The 17608-nt window shown below is 39.0% G+C and overlaps 1 protein-coding gene and 1 pseudogene across 3 annotated transcripts in view; one reads left to right on the forward strand and one right to left on the reverse strand.

The window, feature by feature from the left end:
- Positions 1-17608, reverse strand: part of LOC120492842 (uncharacterized) — a 349229-nt gene that overhangs the window by 30768 nt on the left and 300853 nt on the right. The window contains exon 1 of one of the 2 annotated variants that reach the window (XM_089130947.1): positions 12410-12602. The exons of the other annotated variant lie outside the window; for it this stretch is intronic. Coding sequence (XP_088987073.1) covers positions 12410-12495 — 86 coding nt within the window. The 5' untranslated portion in view covers positions 12496-12602. Of the gene's footprint in view, positions 1-12409; positions 12603-17608 lie in introns of those variants that run through there. 2 annotated transcript variants of the gene reach the window in all.
- Positions 15363-16586, forward strand: LOC148981365 (uncharacterized; annotated as a pseudogene). The gene is made up of 5 exons (XR_016168478.1): positions 15363-15444; positions 15534-15757; positions 15874-16053; positions 16235-16365; positions 16452-16586. The product of XR_016168478.1 is annotated as an uncharacterized LOC148981365 (transcript).

Here is a 17608-nt window from a genome sequence, read left to right on the forward strand (position 1 = left end):
CTAGCGTCGGGGGTTGTGCCACACGTTCACCGTCATATCACCCTATCCGCGAGTCGAAGAGCTTCTATTTTTAGAAGCAGAACGAGTAACGGACACGGGGACTCTCACTTTATCAGATCAGTGGCCCTCATTTATCAAAAGTGCGTACACCACATTTCCAGCGTACACATTGCGTACACTCAAAACCACGGTGAGTTTGAGATTTATCAATATGGACGTTGGCCTACGGCACGCTCGAATCCTACACCAGCTCAGGAGGTGGTGTATGCACGTTTCAGACTGACAAAATAATAAAAAATACAAAATAATTCAGACTGACAAAATAATAAAAAATACATTCTTCTTCTTTTAAATGATGATAATAATAGAAATAATAATGACGGCATCCTTCTTCTAAATAACAATAAGCATCATTAATGCAAATCATAATAATAAGAAGAATACTATTACAAATTGTCATGCAATTATTAATGTGAATGAATGGTACTTCACATCACATCATCATCATCACTATAATACATGTGACGTGATTCGAAATTGAATGCTAATTTCAAAAGACGTGCTGTAAAATAATGCATTGTGATAGGTCATTTCGTCTCCACGTCGGAGAAGTTTCTCTTCTTTGCCGTCTTCCGTGTGTCCCAGTGGCGCCTCCAGAAATTTTTCGTAGGGGTGGCCAGATGGGGCCAGATAAAATCTTGGGGTGGCACACCAAAACTACAGTATAAACCATAATTTCAGAATTGTTTTCTACTGTTGTAATAAACCAGCCTGTAGAAAACTATCAGAAAGACTTAAGGAAACTCCTACTGATATACTTTGGTTTATTGTGTAATATTTAATGTTACTAATGATATTAGTAGGGCCCAACTAATATATATTACATTGTATATAATGATATATATTATATGATATAAGGGTCCTTGCCCCACAGCAAATTTCCAGATACTTACATAATTGTGATGAATTTAATCATGTTTAAGTTATTAGTTTGCAGTGTAAGATTACAGTTAACACCTTTAAATATTACATAAATGTATTATGAATTTTTAATACACTTAATGAGTGTATACATCAGCAGCAAAAAGTAATTCTTGAAAAAATCTGCACAGTAATTTTATAAAATCTAAATATGTTAATAAAAAAAATTACTATTAGTTCTCTTTTAAAATTCAATCAGGCAATCATGTCACAATTTTATATTTATATATTAATGTCAAGAATTCAGAAGTGCATAGCCTAAACTACAAATAAATTATATACAATTAAATTATGCTTATTTAAAATGTATTGAGCAGGCTAGGTATAACAAAATATATTGGCTTTTAATAATATTTCAGTGCGCAAATGATTACATGAAAAACAGCGAGCACACAGCGTGTATGCGCATCGCGGGTGCAGAATGATGTGCTCAAAGCAACATGGAGTCACAGTGTGCAGCAGCACTGCGCTTCATAAGTGTGCATTTAAAAGCTCATGTCACAAATCGAAGAAATGTTGAGCGCACAAAATAATCCTAGTGCGATTTGTTCCTTTGTTTCACAGTTATTGTGCGTTTGATGCCGATTCATAATCCTTGTGATATGTATGTGTGATCTAACAGAACACGGTAGTGAGTCGTTTAAAAACAGCAACAAACTCCAAGAAAATAAAGTAATTTTATGCGAATATACAGACTTTTATCTACAGATCATGCATTTATAATGTCAATATATCATATTGGAGAGAGTCAGAGGTGTGGACTCGAGTCATGTGACTTGGACTCGAGTCAGACTCGAGTCATGAATTTGATGACTTCAGACTCGACTTGACAAAATGTACAAAGACTTGCAACTCGACTTGGACTTTAACATCAATGACTCGTGACTTCACTTGGACTTGCGCCTTTTGACTCGAGAAGACTTGCTACTTCCCATGAAAACTGGGGAAAAAATTTTTCACACGGCCGCGCCCGCGTTTATCTGCATCTGTGAAAAAAATGCGCGCCGTCACCTGTATGCATGCAGAGAGAACGCGGCAACGCGCGCTGCCTGCACGACATCCAATCACTGTAGTCCCATGTTTTTTTTGATTCGACAGCAAGACAACCTATGAAGCGCAACAAGCACCAACGCGCCAGTTGGCAAAATGATACCGAAGGTAGTTTCTTTTGGCTATAAAAATTACGAGCTAGTCGACAAAAAAACGAGTTGCAATTTGCAAAACATGCGGGTCGAAGATTACAGACGGAGCTGCCACTACGTCCAACTTTGTTCGACACCTGAAGTTGCACAAAGAAAGGTAAGTTTTGAATGAATGATAAGCACTGCTTATCATTCATTCAAAACTTACCATAGGATGTACCGTACTAGCTAGCTGCTGCATATATTTACTCTAGCCTATCAACGAGACAGTAAACGCACGTCTCTCTTGCTGGTTCATGCTTACAAAAATAGGTATTTTTGAACCCGGATTATATGAGGTAGATGAGTGTAGCACACTCAGATGGAAAACCTTGCCAACATCATGTCAACGTCCGTTTTAAAGGACAATTTCTACCTTGCTGCTAGACGGATAAACACAAATGTATATCTCAGTCTCTCCAATACACAGGGGCGTAGAATTAATTTAGTAGGGACGCTAGGGACGTGTCCCTACCAATATCCAGTGACACTGATATATCCCTAGCAATAATTTCGATCAAAACTCAAAATTTATTTATAAATTGATTAGGGCTGGGCAAAAAAATATATTTTTCGATTTCGATTAATCGTTTTTTAAAATGTGGTCGATTCAAAATTGATTCTCAACGGCCACGAATCTATTTTTTTCCATATTGAGGACTCGCGGCGGTGCTGCGTCTTCTCTCTCTGCACTTGGCAAGCGCTACTGCAGGTACACACTTGAAATCGGGCCAGCATTGCACCGGTAACTATCGTTTATCATTGGATTACCAGTTTAAACATTCAAGCAATGTTAAACCATCCCCAGCTCGCGCACTCTCAGAGATGTCTTTCACTGCGCGCACATATAAAGCCTAAATCCGCCTCACAAACAGCTCGCCAGAAACAAAAGTGTTATCCCTGGATTATATCGCTTTAACAGTTAAAAGCAAAATTATGTCAAAACTGTCTTGGTGAGTAACCTTGTTTTACATTGGATTACTTTATACTTAATACTTTAAACTACCCTAAAATGTTTCTTTATTTGTGTCTATTTTTTTTGTTGTATTTATTTGTGCTACTTTTTCAATTTAATTCAAAGATTGAAATCAAGCTTCCATGTGCATCTTGCATCAAAATCCTGTCCATTCGTTGTATGCATTTAGGCTAGTGTACCTAAAATAAAGAGTTTTACAGGGTGTGGCTCTTACTGCTACTGTATTTGATTAATGTCGTATAAATAAATAGAAATCTTACAGACATACATGATTTGTATACATTTTCTGTGGTAAGAGGACTTGAAATGACTCGAAACTAAAATGGTAGGACTTTGGACTCGACTTGAGACTTGTTGGCTTTGACTTTTGACTCGACTCGGGACTTGCCTCATCTTTGACTCGACTTGACTCGGGACTCGAGGGCAAAGACTTGAGACTTACTTGTGACTTGCGTAACAATGACTTTGTCCCACCTCTGGAGAGAGTTTTACCGTGCATCCAAGAGGCGCGCGTGCTGTTTGAATATGAATGGAGAATGATGACAGCCGCAGAGGAGGGAAAACGAGTTTATACTTTAATGATGTAAATATACTTCTGTCCCTCACATTAAGCTATGGAATGACTTCAGATGACTTTGTCACCCAAACTGACGTGAAAAAAGCGGGAGGCGCCGAAAAGCGCGCTGTTTGCATCCCTGCCTGTCCAAACGTGGCAAAAACACACCTAAAAAGCTGCTGTAACAGTATACCATTTGGCACTTAAAAAGCACGTCACGACACATAATTCCCCGTCTTCTTTTACTTAAGAATATTTTTGACTTATTTATAAAATGCATAACTGATGCTACAAAAATTAATACTGGCCATTGGGGTGGCCAATGGGGTGGCCAGGAGTCGGCCAGGGGTGGCCATGGCCACCCCTGGCCACCCCCTGGTGGCGCCATTGGTGTGTCCATGGCGTAAAATAAGGGCGTGGGGGGAGCGGAGACTTGAATATTTAGGGGCGTGTTATTCTAATGACGATCGCTTTCGGCCGCGGGATTTATCAAGGGCAGGCATTGCGTACACCTGGATTTCAAAGGTACGCACATCTTCATAAATCAGGCGGTGAGAGGAGTGTAAGTATAATCTTACACCAAAATATACACCCGTTTCTACGCAAGATTAATAAATGAGGGCCATTGAGTCTAGATCACAGTGTAGAGATGCTCACGCTCCCATTCAAAAGGAACATGAGTCATCCACGAACGCTGCTACTGCATGCTGAAAGCCCAGGCACACAGAGCAGCGATCGCGATCATCAGAAAATGACGCGAAACGATCGCACCCAGAAGAACACGGGCGAGTCGTCTTTAAAAAGACGTGCCGCGTGCAGCTCTTTCACATAGAGAGGAGGAAATTCACTCTTTCAGTGCTGAGGCGACCAGGGAGAAGCGCAAAGTCTGGCAGACCACTGCTCAGATCGCAGGCAATGCAGAGTCTCGCTGGGTACCGCCGTCACACCAACACTGAAGAGGACGCTCGTCTCGAAGAGTCTTGAATCAGTGAGAGTGGCTTGAGGAGTGAAGAAATCTCTTGGCTCCGAAGCGAAAACATACTGCGGTTGCGTTCACTTCCTCCTTTTATACCCACTGCGTGGGGCGGAGATACGCTTTGCAAAATTCCGCAGCCCCAAGGCATTGCATGCCATTAGCTCGTGATTAAATACTCGAAGAGGATTGGCTTTCTATTAGTGTTGTCACGGTACCAAAATTTCAGTATTCGGTACCGATACCAGTTAAAATTCACGGTTCTCGGTACCAATTTCGGTACCAAAGCTTAGTTTAAATTTACATATATTTAAGTGTTTATCACGGTTACAAGTATGGAAACTGTACATTCGTATTATAAACACTTTAGAAAAAGATTAGATAAAATGACCTAAAATAAACAATAGTATACACTAACACATTTTTAAAGTTGTTTGTAAAGTTTTAATCCATTATTTATTTAATGCACAATGAATTAAGTGAACAAACATGAACAATCAGGTGTTTGTAATAAATAACATTTTCAAACATTAATTAATGTTGTAAAAATATATTGTTCACTCATTGTGTTGATAACTAAGTAATGTTTATGAATGGTATCTTTGTAGCATTACCATAAAACATGTTTTATTTGACTTGACTGTCCTTTTATTAATCTAAAACTGCATTCATATTTAATTTTAAAAAGGCTTTTTAAACCTGCTGAGTTATAAAGGCAAGAATACGCCTAGAACTGGCATTGACATTAAATGATAATACTAATACCAGTACTCTGGTGTCGGGTGGATACTACTGTGCTCATGTACTCGTAAAACTACCCCGAAAGCACTTTAGGGGCCGTTCACATGTCGCGCGTGTTTTTTAATGATATTTTTGCGCGTGCTTATTCTTTCCAAAGCGCTTGCTCTCACGCGGCGTCTGTCGTTGCTATGCAACGCCAACGAGTTTTTATTAGGAGCGCGCTTGAATCACGCCTATATTTGAAATTGCGAATTTGCATGTAATCGGCCTCTTATGGCAACGTGACATTAGCCTAATCCAAAATATTTCCATATGTGGCTCTTTCCTCCTTTCGTTTCAACAAGTGGATTCAGAGAGAGAGAGCCATATCAGCGTTATGAAGAGGACGCAACTGTGCACGTTTCAGACAGCGCGTCTAGAACAGAACTGGATTAACCTGGTACTCGGTACCTAGAAAAGCTGGTACCGTAACATTTTTTTTTTTTTAGTACCGACTTGGTACCGAAGTACCGAGTTTTTTGACAACACTACTTTCTATGCAAAACCCCCAATCTCCGTCACTTCTGACGTAACTCGAAGTGACTACGAAAGGGAACTGCAGGAAAAGCAGTAGATTACTGAGCATACTCTCTATCTGCTGTTAGACGGCTTTACCAGCAGGGGGTGCATGCGCATGTTGAAAAGCACCAAAGCAACAGGAGAGGCCTTCACAAAACGTCATTTGCTGAAATGGACAGAGCGATGAGTACGAGTTATAATTTATATGTGTGTGGAAAAGATTGATTAAGACATAAAACACACGAGCCTTTACTCAAGTGTCTTATGAGACTTATTTTTACCCCCGTGCAAAGTAAGGTGATTTGTCCACTGCAAAACTAAATTCTCTCGCCGTTGGCATTGATAGTAAAACAACTGTTATAGGGCCAATCCCAATTCTACCCCTTACCCCTTCACTTTCCCCTTCCCCTCCGTTTTGCGCGTCCACGTGAAGGGGTAGGGCTGTCCCAATTCTCTTTTGGTTGGAGGGGGAGGGCTAGGGTGAAGGGCCAGATAGCCCTTCAAACGAAGATTTTTCGGGAGCACAATTCAAACGAAGGGGTATGAGAAGTGTCACTGCTAACCCAGGCTGGCTGCCCAAGCGACAAAGGAGACCCATACATTTAAGTATTTGTGGCTTTAATAAGTATTATAACGACAAATAATGATTTGCTTTATGTTACATTCAATATTGTGTTCATATTTACGGTCAGTTTCTTCACAGAAACGTTTGTAAAAAAATCGCTAAAATTACTGTAGTTTGCTAACGATAGTCCCGCAACATATTTTCGTCGTCTCCGTTGTTTCCTGCGAACTTCACAAGATGCAAGAAAATAGCTGTAACCCACGTGACTGAGATAACTGCAGCTGTCGACGGGATCTTGGAAGTTGTGATAAACATCGGCGCATATCCTGTGACGTAAGCGCTAGCGACGAGTTATAATGACGTTTAACGGAGGCGTAGTGGTGTCCCATTTCTTAGGGGAATATTTTCACCCCTACGCATTGCCACTCTGTTTCAAGGGTCAAGGGGAAGGCAAAGGGGTAGGGCTAGGGGAAAGGGAAGGGGTAAGGGGTAGAATTGGGATTGGCCCATACACTGAGACAGAGTGAATTGTTTGTTATAGTCACTATGACTGTAGACTTGGAATTAAAGCCTCTTGTGTTTCCCCGTTATTATTCAATTTACGGGACCGGACACCAGTTATCTTGCCAAGAAAGTTTTATTATATATTATATATATGTCAGGAGAGAAACTTCAAGATGTTGTGTTCATGCCAGGTATATGCGTTTCTCCATGTTTCTCTACCCTCTCACCCGGTCATGCCTACATGTTTCTCTAAGAGTGGTACAATGTGACATTGAGTTTTATACATCGCACAGTCTTACAGCTTCCTTGTAAGGTAACAAACATGTTGCTCTGAGCTTCTCAACTTAGAACGTATATGTCATACGTACGCGACTTTCCTTGTTGTCTACATCTGTGATACACTTGCATCAGTGGAAACATTTATGCTGAGTGAACATGTTACATTGCACACATACCTCTCTATGCAATATATAGCTTTCCCCTTACATATGTTCCTTTCATGCATTTAACTCATGCTTTTTGAAACTCCATAGGATAATACAGTGATCATGAAAACTAATAAAGAATAATAATACAGATACATAATATTTAAAATAATGTAATAATATTAAAAGATGAAATTTTAGTCTTCAATGACCGAATACTAAATTTCATTTTTTTTTAAATATTATAATATGGGGGGTATAATATGAAGCCATACTATAGTATATTATTATTAGCTAATGGGAGGCAATAATATTTTTGACTCATGGCTGAAGTTAAGTTTCTCCAGCTCTCCCCAGGTTGCCAAAAAATGCATCTCAAAATGCATCAGATTGATGCTTTAAAATATGGAATATTTAAAATTTTCTTACAGGGGAGCATGCCCCCGAACCCCCCTAGAGGGGTAATATCCTTCTCACATTTTTTACCCCTGACCGGTTTTCATGCCTGCACTCTCTCACACTAACACACTCTCACACACTCTCTCTCACACACACACACACACACACACACACACACACACACACACACACACACACACACACACACACACACACACACACACTAACACACTCTCTCACACACTCACACACACTAACGATTATCTTTGCCTCTTATCCTGCGATTGTCATACAGTATTGTAAAAATATGGAAGCAAATGAGAGACATAACTATTTGAAATTTAACAGCCACCGAATACTTTTACTAGTTTTGAATACTAGTTTTGAAAACTAGTTTTGTATTAAATTTTATTTTGAAAAACATTTGTCTGAATTTATTTGTTCAGAATTCACCCCTTTGAAATTATTTTACTTTGGAAACCATGCGTCTGAATTTATTTCGAATTTACCATGCGTTTACCATGCGTTTCGAATTTACCTCTGAAATTTAAAGGTGCAATGTGCAATTTCAAAAAGTTGAGTATCTATTACAGTTTTTCTCGATTGTTTACACACATTTCCTGCAAGTATGCCTCATACTCTCAGAACTCTGCACACAAATCTAAAAACACACACACAACTGGCAAAACCCCTCAATTCTAGTGCAAAATGAAACTTAACATTCAAAACAATGTTATATATTCTCTGTAATGTCTGTTGATATTCCTTACAGGCATTTAGAATACTTAGAAGACAACGACAACACGTGAGTTCTCTCTGTGTCCAGTTTATTCACAGGTTAGCTTAACAACAACAACGGACCCTCAAGGCGGGCTTGACTCCTCGGGAAGTGACGATGCGGCTGCGTTGCCTCCCTCGGGAGCGTCAACGTCGCCGTATCCGATCGTCTCCCTGCCACTTCTGCTGTATCGCTGGGTAGACGCCGGAGTTCAGCCTTGGCTCCTCAGCGAAGACATACTGCGGTTGCGTTCACTTCCTCCTTTTATACCCACTGCGTGGGGCGGAGATACGCTATGCAAATTCCGCAGCCCCAAGGCATTTTCATGCCATTGGCTCGTGAAGGGGTGGTCAAAATCCCTTGCCTCTTCAGTATATATTTCATAATATCATTTTGAATGATTATGTATTTCTTTTATAAAATCAATAATTAAGTATATTCATTGTTACTTAATCATTTATCGACATATAAATTTATTCTTTGTGCTTTTGCTTGTGAAATAATATTCTAAATGCATGCTGATGTAAGTCACCAGCTTCTTTTAGGTGCACAAGGCCATTTGTCTCTTTCTCTGGTCTCAGGAGAAAGGTTTATGGATCCTAAAGGCGTCGTGAACACATATGTCCAACACATATGATACTTCTCTGTACAGATGGTCAAGCTATATTGAGCATTGCTTTATTGAACTTTAATTGTTATATTAAACTGTATTCTTTCTATTATATTTGCTTTCTGAGAAGCAAATGTTATCTGTTTTTCTCCCAAACGAGTGAATGTTTTACCATTATGTTTTGGTACACTTAACTGATAATAAGCCGCTCAGACTCTCTTCAGCCTTGATGGGAGCTCCTATTTGCTAGTGTCCTAGGTGAATGCAGTAACAGTGAAAATAATAGGGAAATGGGGATTTGGTTTATGTTTGAGTGTTAAAACATAAAGGGGTCATTGAAGCCAACAGTTTAAGGCACCATTTCTTTGTTGAAGTCTTACTCCAGTTAGACTAAAGTTTAGTGCTAGTCTTCTTGGTTGCAGGTTAAGCAACCACTGCCATTATTGGAGGTTGAATGAGTTGTTGTTCTGGACACACTGGCGCCAGCAACCCAAATCTGTGACCTGGAAGGTCATGACGTGCCTCATCGATGGAGATATGTTTCGTCTATCTGTATATGTGTGGAAAACTACCGTGTTTATCTATTTCTTAGAGAATCATTCAACGTGTAAGCAATGACGTAGCTTAGACCTTGAAAACAGTATAACTGCTGTGATTGTTGTAACTGTAAGGAGGCGGCCTACGAACTCCTGAGTGAGTCTTGAAGCTGACTTCTGCTGATGAAATTGGAAACTATGTTCAGTAAAACTTTCTTTAATTTTTTATAATTCTGACTCCGGGTCTTCATTCTTCATATCTGGTTCTGGGTCCTTTAACTGTTAACCCCTAACACTCGTTTTTAAATACTCGAAGAGGATTGGCTTTCTATGCGAAACCCCCATTCTCCCCCATAACGTCTCCGTTCCCTACTCAGGGAACGAGGGTTACATCCGTAACCGAGACGTTCTCTGCATAGAGAACGAGATGCTCCTCTGGTGGGAAAATGCATGGGACTCACTCATCCGACGTTCTCTGCATAGAGAACGAGATGCTCCTCTGGTGGGAAAATGCATGGGACTCACTCATCCACAGCCGTTCGTTGGTCTGGTTGGTTGTAGTGCTATCCTATTGCGTGCAGAGGGATTTTGAAAGACAACCGTTTATCCCGCCCCTAGGATTGAGGCATACCAAAAGTGAGTTCCCAGACCTAACATCTACATTTCCACCACAGTTGAGTAAAAAAATAAATAATCTGTAAGTCATAATTAATTAAAAACTTTCTCATAATTTTGACTTAGTTTCTCATTATATTGAGAAAGTTTCTCAAAATAATGACTTAGTATCTCTTAATAATGAGTAATTTTCTCAATTCCATGCTCTGCAAAACAGTCGTTTTCATCAAAGTCAGTGTGATTGTAACAGATACAGAAAGTGTATTGTTGAAACTTATGTATTGTTTATTATAATTCACACAAAATGGTTTATTTTCATATATATCTGTTATACTTGCCTGAGAAATGAGTGTTTTTCCCCTTTAATTGTTGTGATATAATCATGAGCCTACACAATTTCCTGTTTTGTCTCCTCCTCTTCCTCTTGGCATTGTTAATGCACTGAAGAGGTGAGTTATTTATGGCTCCAGTCAATCTTTATTAATCTTTATTTTAATTGTTGATTTTGAGTCAATATCTTTACTCCAAATCATGCGTATTAAGTTATTGTATTTATCTGTGTGGTTATTTTGATAATTTTACCCCATTTAAGTTATATTTTTGACTTTGGTCTATATGTGTGCTGAAGAAGCACATGATGAATGTACATCTCATTTGTTTTAGAGAGCAATAAGAGCGATTTACTCAGACTTCTGTCTGTTTTGTATATCAGTAAATAAAGTGAAACCGCCACCTGTTGTCCTGTGTCTGTCTTCACAATTCTTCAATTCAGTCAATTCGTTCATTTCGTTCGTTGAATGAACCAAATGACACGGAAAAAGATTTGTTAATTTTGATAAACGAGTTCGAACAGGAGAGTCACGAACGCGGATCACAAAATAGAGCAAGGCAACCATTTGAGCTTATAAAACTTAAACTTTGCAATTTTATTTTTTTAATGATCGATCGTTTCGCTTGTTAAGACCCTTATTCATCATCTGGAATCGTTTAAAGCCCTTTGAACAGTTTGCACTGAAAGTGTCTTTTGGACCATGAACCGTTTGGTTCCCATTGAAGTCCATTATATGGAGAAAAATCCTGGAATGTTTTCAACAAAAACCTTAATATTCGACTGAAGAAAGAAAGACATGGACATCTTGGATGACATGGGGGTGAGTAAATTATCAGCAAACGTTTTTTTTAAAAAGTGAACTACTCCTTTAAAGTCTTGTGCTGTTTTATAAAGGCACAAAGCCATATCATGGTTTCGATTTTAGTTTGTTGGCAAAATATAGCACTAGAGACCTTTATGTTAGGGTATACATTTTACATCTCATATGTCTTGGGAAAAGGGTGAAGAGAGTTCAGAAAAAGGCGGTTTCGAACTCAGGTCGAGAGCATCAAAAGCTTCAAGCCCTACGACCTGCGCCACCGTAGCTATTTCGTGACAAACTTCTTTTTGCTAAAAAGACAGACACTTAGTGCAAATATACGCTCTGTTATCTAAAAAGTAAAAAAAAAAATTCTTCCCCTCGCTTGGGCCCCAAGTGCGCATGGCCAACTTGCAATAAATAAATTTGATCAGATCGGCCCTCGCGGCCTCGAAACACTACCGGCCAACAGGGGAAACTCCCGACTCTCCCGATTGCCACTCCGCCCCTGGTGCCCAGGGCCCCTTAGATGTCATGGGCCCCTGAGGAAAGAGCCCAGTTGCACTAATGGTTAATCCAGCCCTGGTGGTCTGTGAGTGGTGTGTGCATCTGGCTCCTCCTAAACGGACATCCTTTACTGTTTTGATCTGACAATCTTTGGTGGTTGCCACAGGGTATTAATTAGCCCTAAGAGCATAATAATCCTTTATACACAACAACAATAAAATAGCACAATGACAGGATTGATATGGTATACCCACGTTGTAACAAATAGATAAAAGATCTTTTTCACAAAAGTTATCTTGAGCTTTTGCCTCCGGCATCGTCCTGTCAGTCATCGCACCTCACTCTAGTCATGTGACTCCTGTGGCTCAACTTACCTCAGTATCTCCAATTTACACTTTATATTCTTCAGTCCAGTGCAGAGCAGCTTCACTCCTGAATCCTGCAGCTTATTATTCTTCATGTTCAGCTCTTTCAGATTGGTATCTGATCCAAGAACTGCAGCCAGAGCTGAACAGCTTTTGTCTGTTAAGTTACAATCATTTAACCTACAATAAAGTCACAACACAGAATTAGATTGAACACATACAATAAATTTTCTATATACTAATATTAATGAAATTTTCCACTTATTTTTTACATAAAAAGCATATACAGCTGAGTTAAACTAACATTTACCTTTAAAAAATACAATTTCCTCAACAATAGTGTTTTTTAATCAAATTCAAATTTCCAAGACAAATTGAAGCATGTTTGAAAAAATATTTGTGTAAAGCTCTTATATCTATAGGATATGTTCTCTATTTATGTCACCCGATAGAGTTTAGGTTCTTGCCAGTGTTGCCTCTGTCTTTCTTAATTGGGGACACTTAATATTAGGGGTGTGCACAAAAATTGATTCACATTTGTATCGAAATTCAAGCTTTACCGATTGAAAATCGATTAATAGAATTCCAAAAAAAGATTCATATATATATATATATATATATATATATATATTATATATTAGGCATAACATTTTTTTTAAAAAAGTTTGGTTACGGTTGGATGTCAGTTGAGGTCATGGGATGGTGGGTTTTTTTTTTTTTTTCTCCAGTGGCAGCAAGGGATAGAAAGGAAATTATTTTTTATTTTATTTTTTATTTACTTTACAGTAGCAATGGATAGGCTACTCTGTTTTTTCAATAACATAGCCTACCTGTACATGTACTCTACCACCTTGTGTGTCCCAGCATGTTACACACACAAGCTTATTTTAAATGTGTGCGCGGGGGCAAACCGGGCTGCCTTATTGTAAAGTGTTATCGATTAGTTATACACCGAATCAGACGTCTCGTGAGTTCAGTGTAGGAAAGATTAGTTGCTTTAACCATTCATTAAAATGAATCGGTTCAAATGAGTCAGTTTGCGAATTGGACGTGTCATTATCGGATGTGTGCGCGTTGTGATATTATCCCGGCAGTTAGGACATCCCACAAGATTTGTGTCATCACAGAAAACATTTCATCACTGGATATTTTTTTCGTTTATTTAAAGTGTGGTTTATATGTCAGCTGAATGTGTGGAACGCTTTTCAGAGAAGATAAGGCAACGTATATGTTATGTGGATGGCTGATGAACCCAATAGCAGACAGCAGATGATGTGCAAAGGGTTTATTTGTGACAAACAGGAAAAATAAAACCCACGAGGGGGCAAAACAAGGCAGGGTAGAACACACCAGACTAAGACTTGAAACTAAGACAGGAACAAACCCAGATAGCAAAAAATATCCGCACGGCTTCTTTTTGCCGCCGGCCTGACGCTGTCGGCTATAGGTGCGTCCTGCTGGCGGCGATGAAAGGTTTGCCGCCGAATACGTCACTGACGGTCACTCCCATTTTTTGCGAGATGCCGCCGGCGAATAGCTGGCGGGCCGCCTGCTTAATTTTCACTGGCGGTTGCCTCCGTCTCATGGACCGCGGCCGGCTGGTGGCAAACCGCTTTGAAATACAAGGATTTCAACACTCAAAATCGACCAGCCATGGCTTACTATTTGCTCCATGGGTTTAGGCTATAACAGATTCTTGACTCTTGATTCCATAAGGTCTAGGAAATTACGTTTAAATTAAATAGGCTATGTAAAATATATGTAATTATTTTATGCAGGTAAAAAATATTTATATTTCTTTGATTGATGCACATTTGAGACACCAATTAACCAAAAATAATTTGTCAATAAAACTTATTTGGCAATAAATATCTTTCTGATTAGGTTTTACAAAATATATTTAATTCGTGGTATGAACAATTTAGAAGATATTTTATTATTATTTTATTATTTATTTTAAAGGCAATTAAAAAATAGAATCATTTAGATTGTGAATGTTAATTCACTATTTTGTGCGTAGAAAATCTATAGCTAAAACAAATATGTTCTAGCTATAATTTTGCTATTCACAAAATAGCAAAATAGTGAATTAACATTCACAATCTAAATGTTTATATTTTTACAAGACTGTGAACTGTGAAGTACTGAATTGACAGTTTTGCTGTGTTCATGTTTTTTTTTTTTTTTTTTTTTTTTGGTAAACGGGGGCTCGATTACACACTGAAGCCACTGAGCCCCTAACAATATGACAATCAGTTTGCCGCAGTAAGAACCTTTCTTTTACGATCTATGGTTAGAACACAGCATGAAGTTACAAACTCGTGTACAGTAGGTGGCGGTATGCACTTAAAAGTTGGTTGCAATCCGACAATAATCAAGAGAAGAAGAAGATTGCCGAAGTAGAAGTTACTCAGCCCACAGTTTGCTTGCTAGCAAAGTCATCGACTACCGTCGTATAAGTAAGTATATGTTTCCTTTTTTTGTAACGCAATATTATGTTTACATTGGTTTTATTTTATCTTTTTAAAATATGCTAACTTAGTCATCTTTGTTCTTGCAGTACGCTGCTAGTCCTGTTGCTAGAGTGGCTAACGTTCGCAGCTAACACATGCTGTTTTGCCTTCGTTAGGACACGTTGCTAGTAGTAGAAATGTAATTAGCTACTTACAGTAGTTAGCCAAAGCTTTACATCTAGATGGACTAAGTATAACTTGTATATAGGTTGTGTAAATTATTTTGTTTGTCCGAACTAGTATTTTGCTAGTTCAGTTCACAATGTAGCTAGCACGCTATTGGTTAATATTGGTTCTCTTTGATCACTGCAGCAAGCTTTATGGAAAAGAACGTGACATACAACATGCCTGGATTGGATTGGTGCACCAAGAAGCCAAAAAGTATGGTGTCCTTGATAACATATCATGCTTCCCATTTGAAAACTTCCTTGGCATGGGTGTCTTAATAAACAATAGACAGTCATCGCTCAGTTATTGGCCCTTGGACTCCCCTGTCACCTCTTGTACAGCATGAGGTTTTCTGCTATGAAGGTATAGTCTAGGCATATGTCTTAGTGTCCATCGTTTTAACAGTATTGACAACAGTGCCTTTAGATGTATTTTTTTTTTTTTTTTTGCAGATTTACAGAGACTCCAGAATGAAAAACAAACCCTAAGGGAAAGCAATGCACCAGCAGGTGAGAATATGCACTCTTTCTTAAATTTAACTTTTTTGTGTGTGATGTAGGTCCAAAATTACCATATGCCTTTCATTTTGTCGCGTCAGATGACAGCGGCTCACTTCAAGAGCAGGTGAAGCAAGTTGGAATAATGTTGAAGATGTTTGCTCACACTGGGCAATCAGGTACAACTTGCAAACAACTTAAGCATTGGTTGTTGGTTTAATTCCCAATGGGGCCCATTAGTAGTTGAGGGACCCGGACTGACTACTTTATTCTTTTATTCTGGGAACCCCTGTAGGTGCAGACGTCTTGGAGAGTTTGGGCGATGTTGTGCGCAGCATGGACAACAAAATGGACTATGCTGCATCATTTTGAGTTATCCCTACCAGGGGATCTGTTACTCCCACTAGACACCCAGGAAGATTTGGCGTTACTTGACAACAGTATGAGGCAGGATAAAGAGCTCCATGTACAATTTGTAAGTGTTCTGATTTCGTTTATATCGCAATAGTGAAAAAAAAAGTGTTGTTTTTTTTCTTTCTAAAAAGTAAAATTAAGATTGTACACAGCATATTCTACAGTATGAATGCACACCCTGTTACATTTTAAACTTATGAGAAGCTTCAGATAAATGTAATTTGTTACACTTTTTTTTACAGGGACCTAAAGACAACCGTGTGGCGAATGCTTCAGAGTATCTTCTCTAATCACCTTTCCATCAATATAACCTGGTCTGTTGTAGGTGATAAAGCATGTTTTAGAGACATGTTCCTGAAGACCATTGTTCAAAGTAAGTTGGATATTTTTTTTATATTTAAGTAGATGTGTATGACTTTATGCCTTTCAAATGGAATGACAGATCTTTATTTTCTACAGGAGCCATCCGAAAGAACCCGGCGACCCAGGATGCCACTGATGAGGCGATCCAGGTTAACGTTACACATCACCTGAAAGGCGCATCTGACCGTGCAGGTGGAAAAAGGCACCGCTGAGTGGGACCCACAGCCGACCCCTTAAAGGACAACTCCGGCGCAAAATGAACCTTTGGTCTAATTGCACATTGCTACCTAGTCAACCGTTATCTGAGATTTGTTTTCATGATTGCCGAATGTAAATAGTTTTATCTCTAAAAACAGTTTAGCCTATAGTGCTAGTATAATGCTAGTATATAGGGCATAGAGTAATGACAAGTAAAAATCGCTTGTTATTACCACTAACAAGGCTCAAAATAGCCCCATACTAAAACGACAGCATAACAAAGGTCCCTACATTCAAACCGAAGCATTGAGAACTTTGTCAGTGTCCATACAGTTTAATAAGAAGATATTTTATACACACAGTCAACTTCGCGAATACAGGAAGAAGCCATCTTTGAAAATTAGTCTCTACCAGTCGATCTACGAACGCCGATCCATGTGCGCTGAAATGTGCAGAATCTCATATGGTCCGTTGTTTTCGGAAGAAGCACAAACACGAACCGTTTTTTTCTCTTCAATATGTACACGTAGCCTACTGTTCGCGCTCACATTATCACCTTATTCACATCTCACCGGTGGACATGGATCGGCGTTCTTAGATCTTAGTTCTTTTCTTAGATCTGTCTAGCCCCCCTGCCACACCCAGGTACCATCTTCAGCCCGGCTCTGATGGCTGTGGGATCTGACCTGTGTGCAAAGTTTCAAGAGTTTTCAAACCCGTTAAGGGCCCCAAAAGCCGCTAAGAGTCTCAAAATCATCAAAAAATAATAATTTTAAAGTTTGATGCGTTGCCACGGCAACAGTATCAAAGATATCAAGAATCCATTCACAGGTCTTCATCTGCTATGTATTTACATTATACAGATTAAGTTTGAAGCAAATCGGGTAAAAATAAGAGGGTGATTTCAAAGCATTTTGAAAGTGACACACTTCCTGCTGCCAGTTGGTGGCGCTATAACTTTGACTCACAATATTCACATCCATGTGATCATCCTCTTACAGCAAACAAACTGCTGAAGTTTCATCAAGATCAGTTAATGTATGCTGAAGTTCTGA

This window comes from Pimephales promelas, chromosome 5 (genome assembly GCF_988280905.1).
Source record: "Pimephales promelas chromosome 5, fPimPro1.hap1.1, whole genome shotgun sequence".
NCBI classification, from domain to species: domain Eukaryota; kingdom Metazoa; phylum Chordata; class Actinopteri; order Cypriniformes; family Leuciscidae; genus Pimephales; species Pimephales promelas.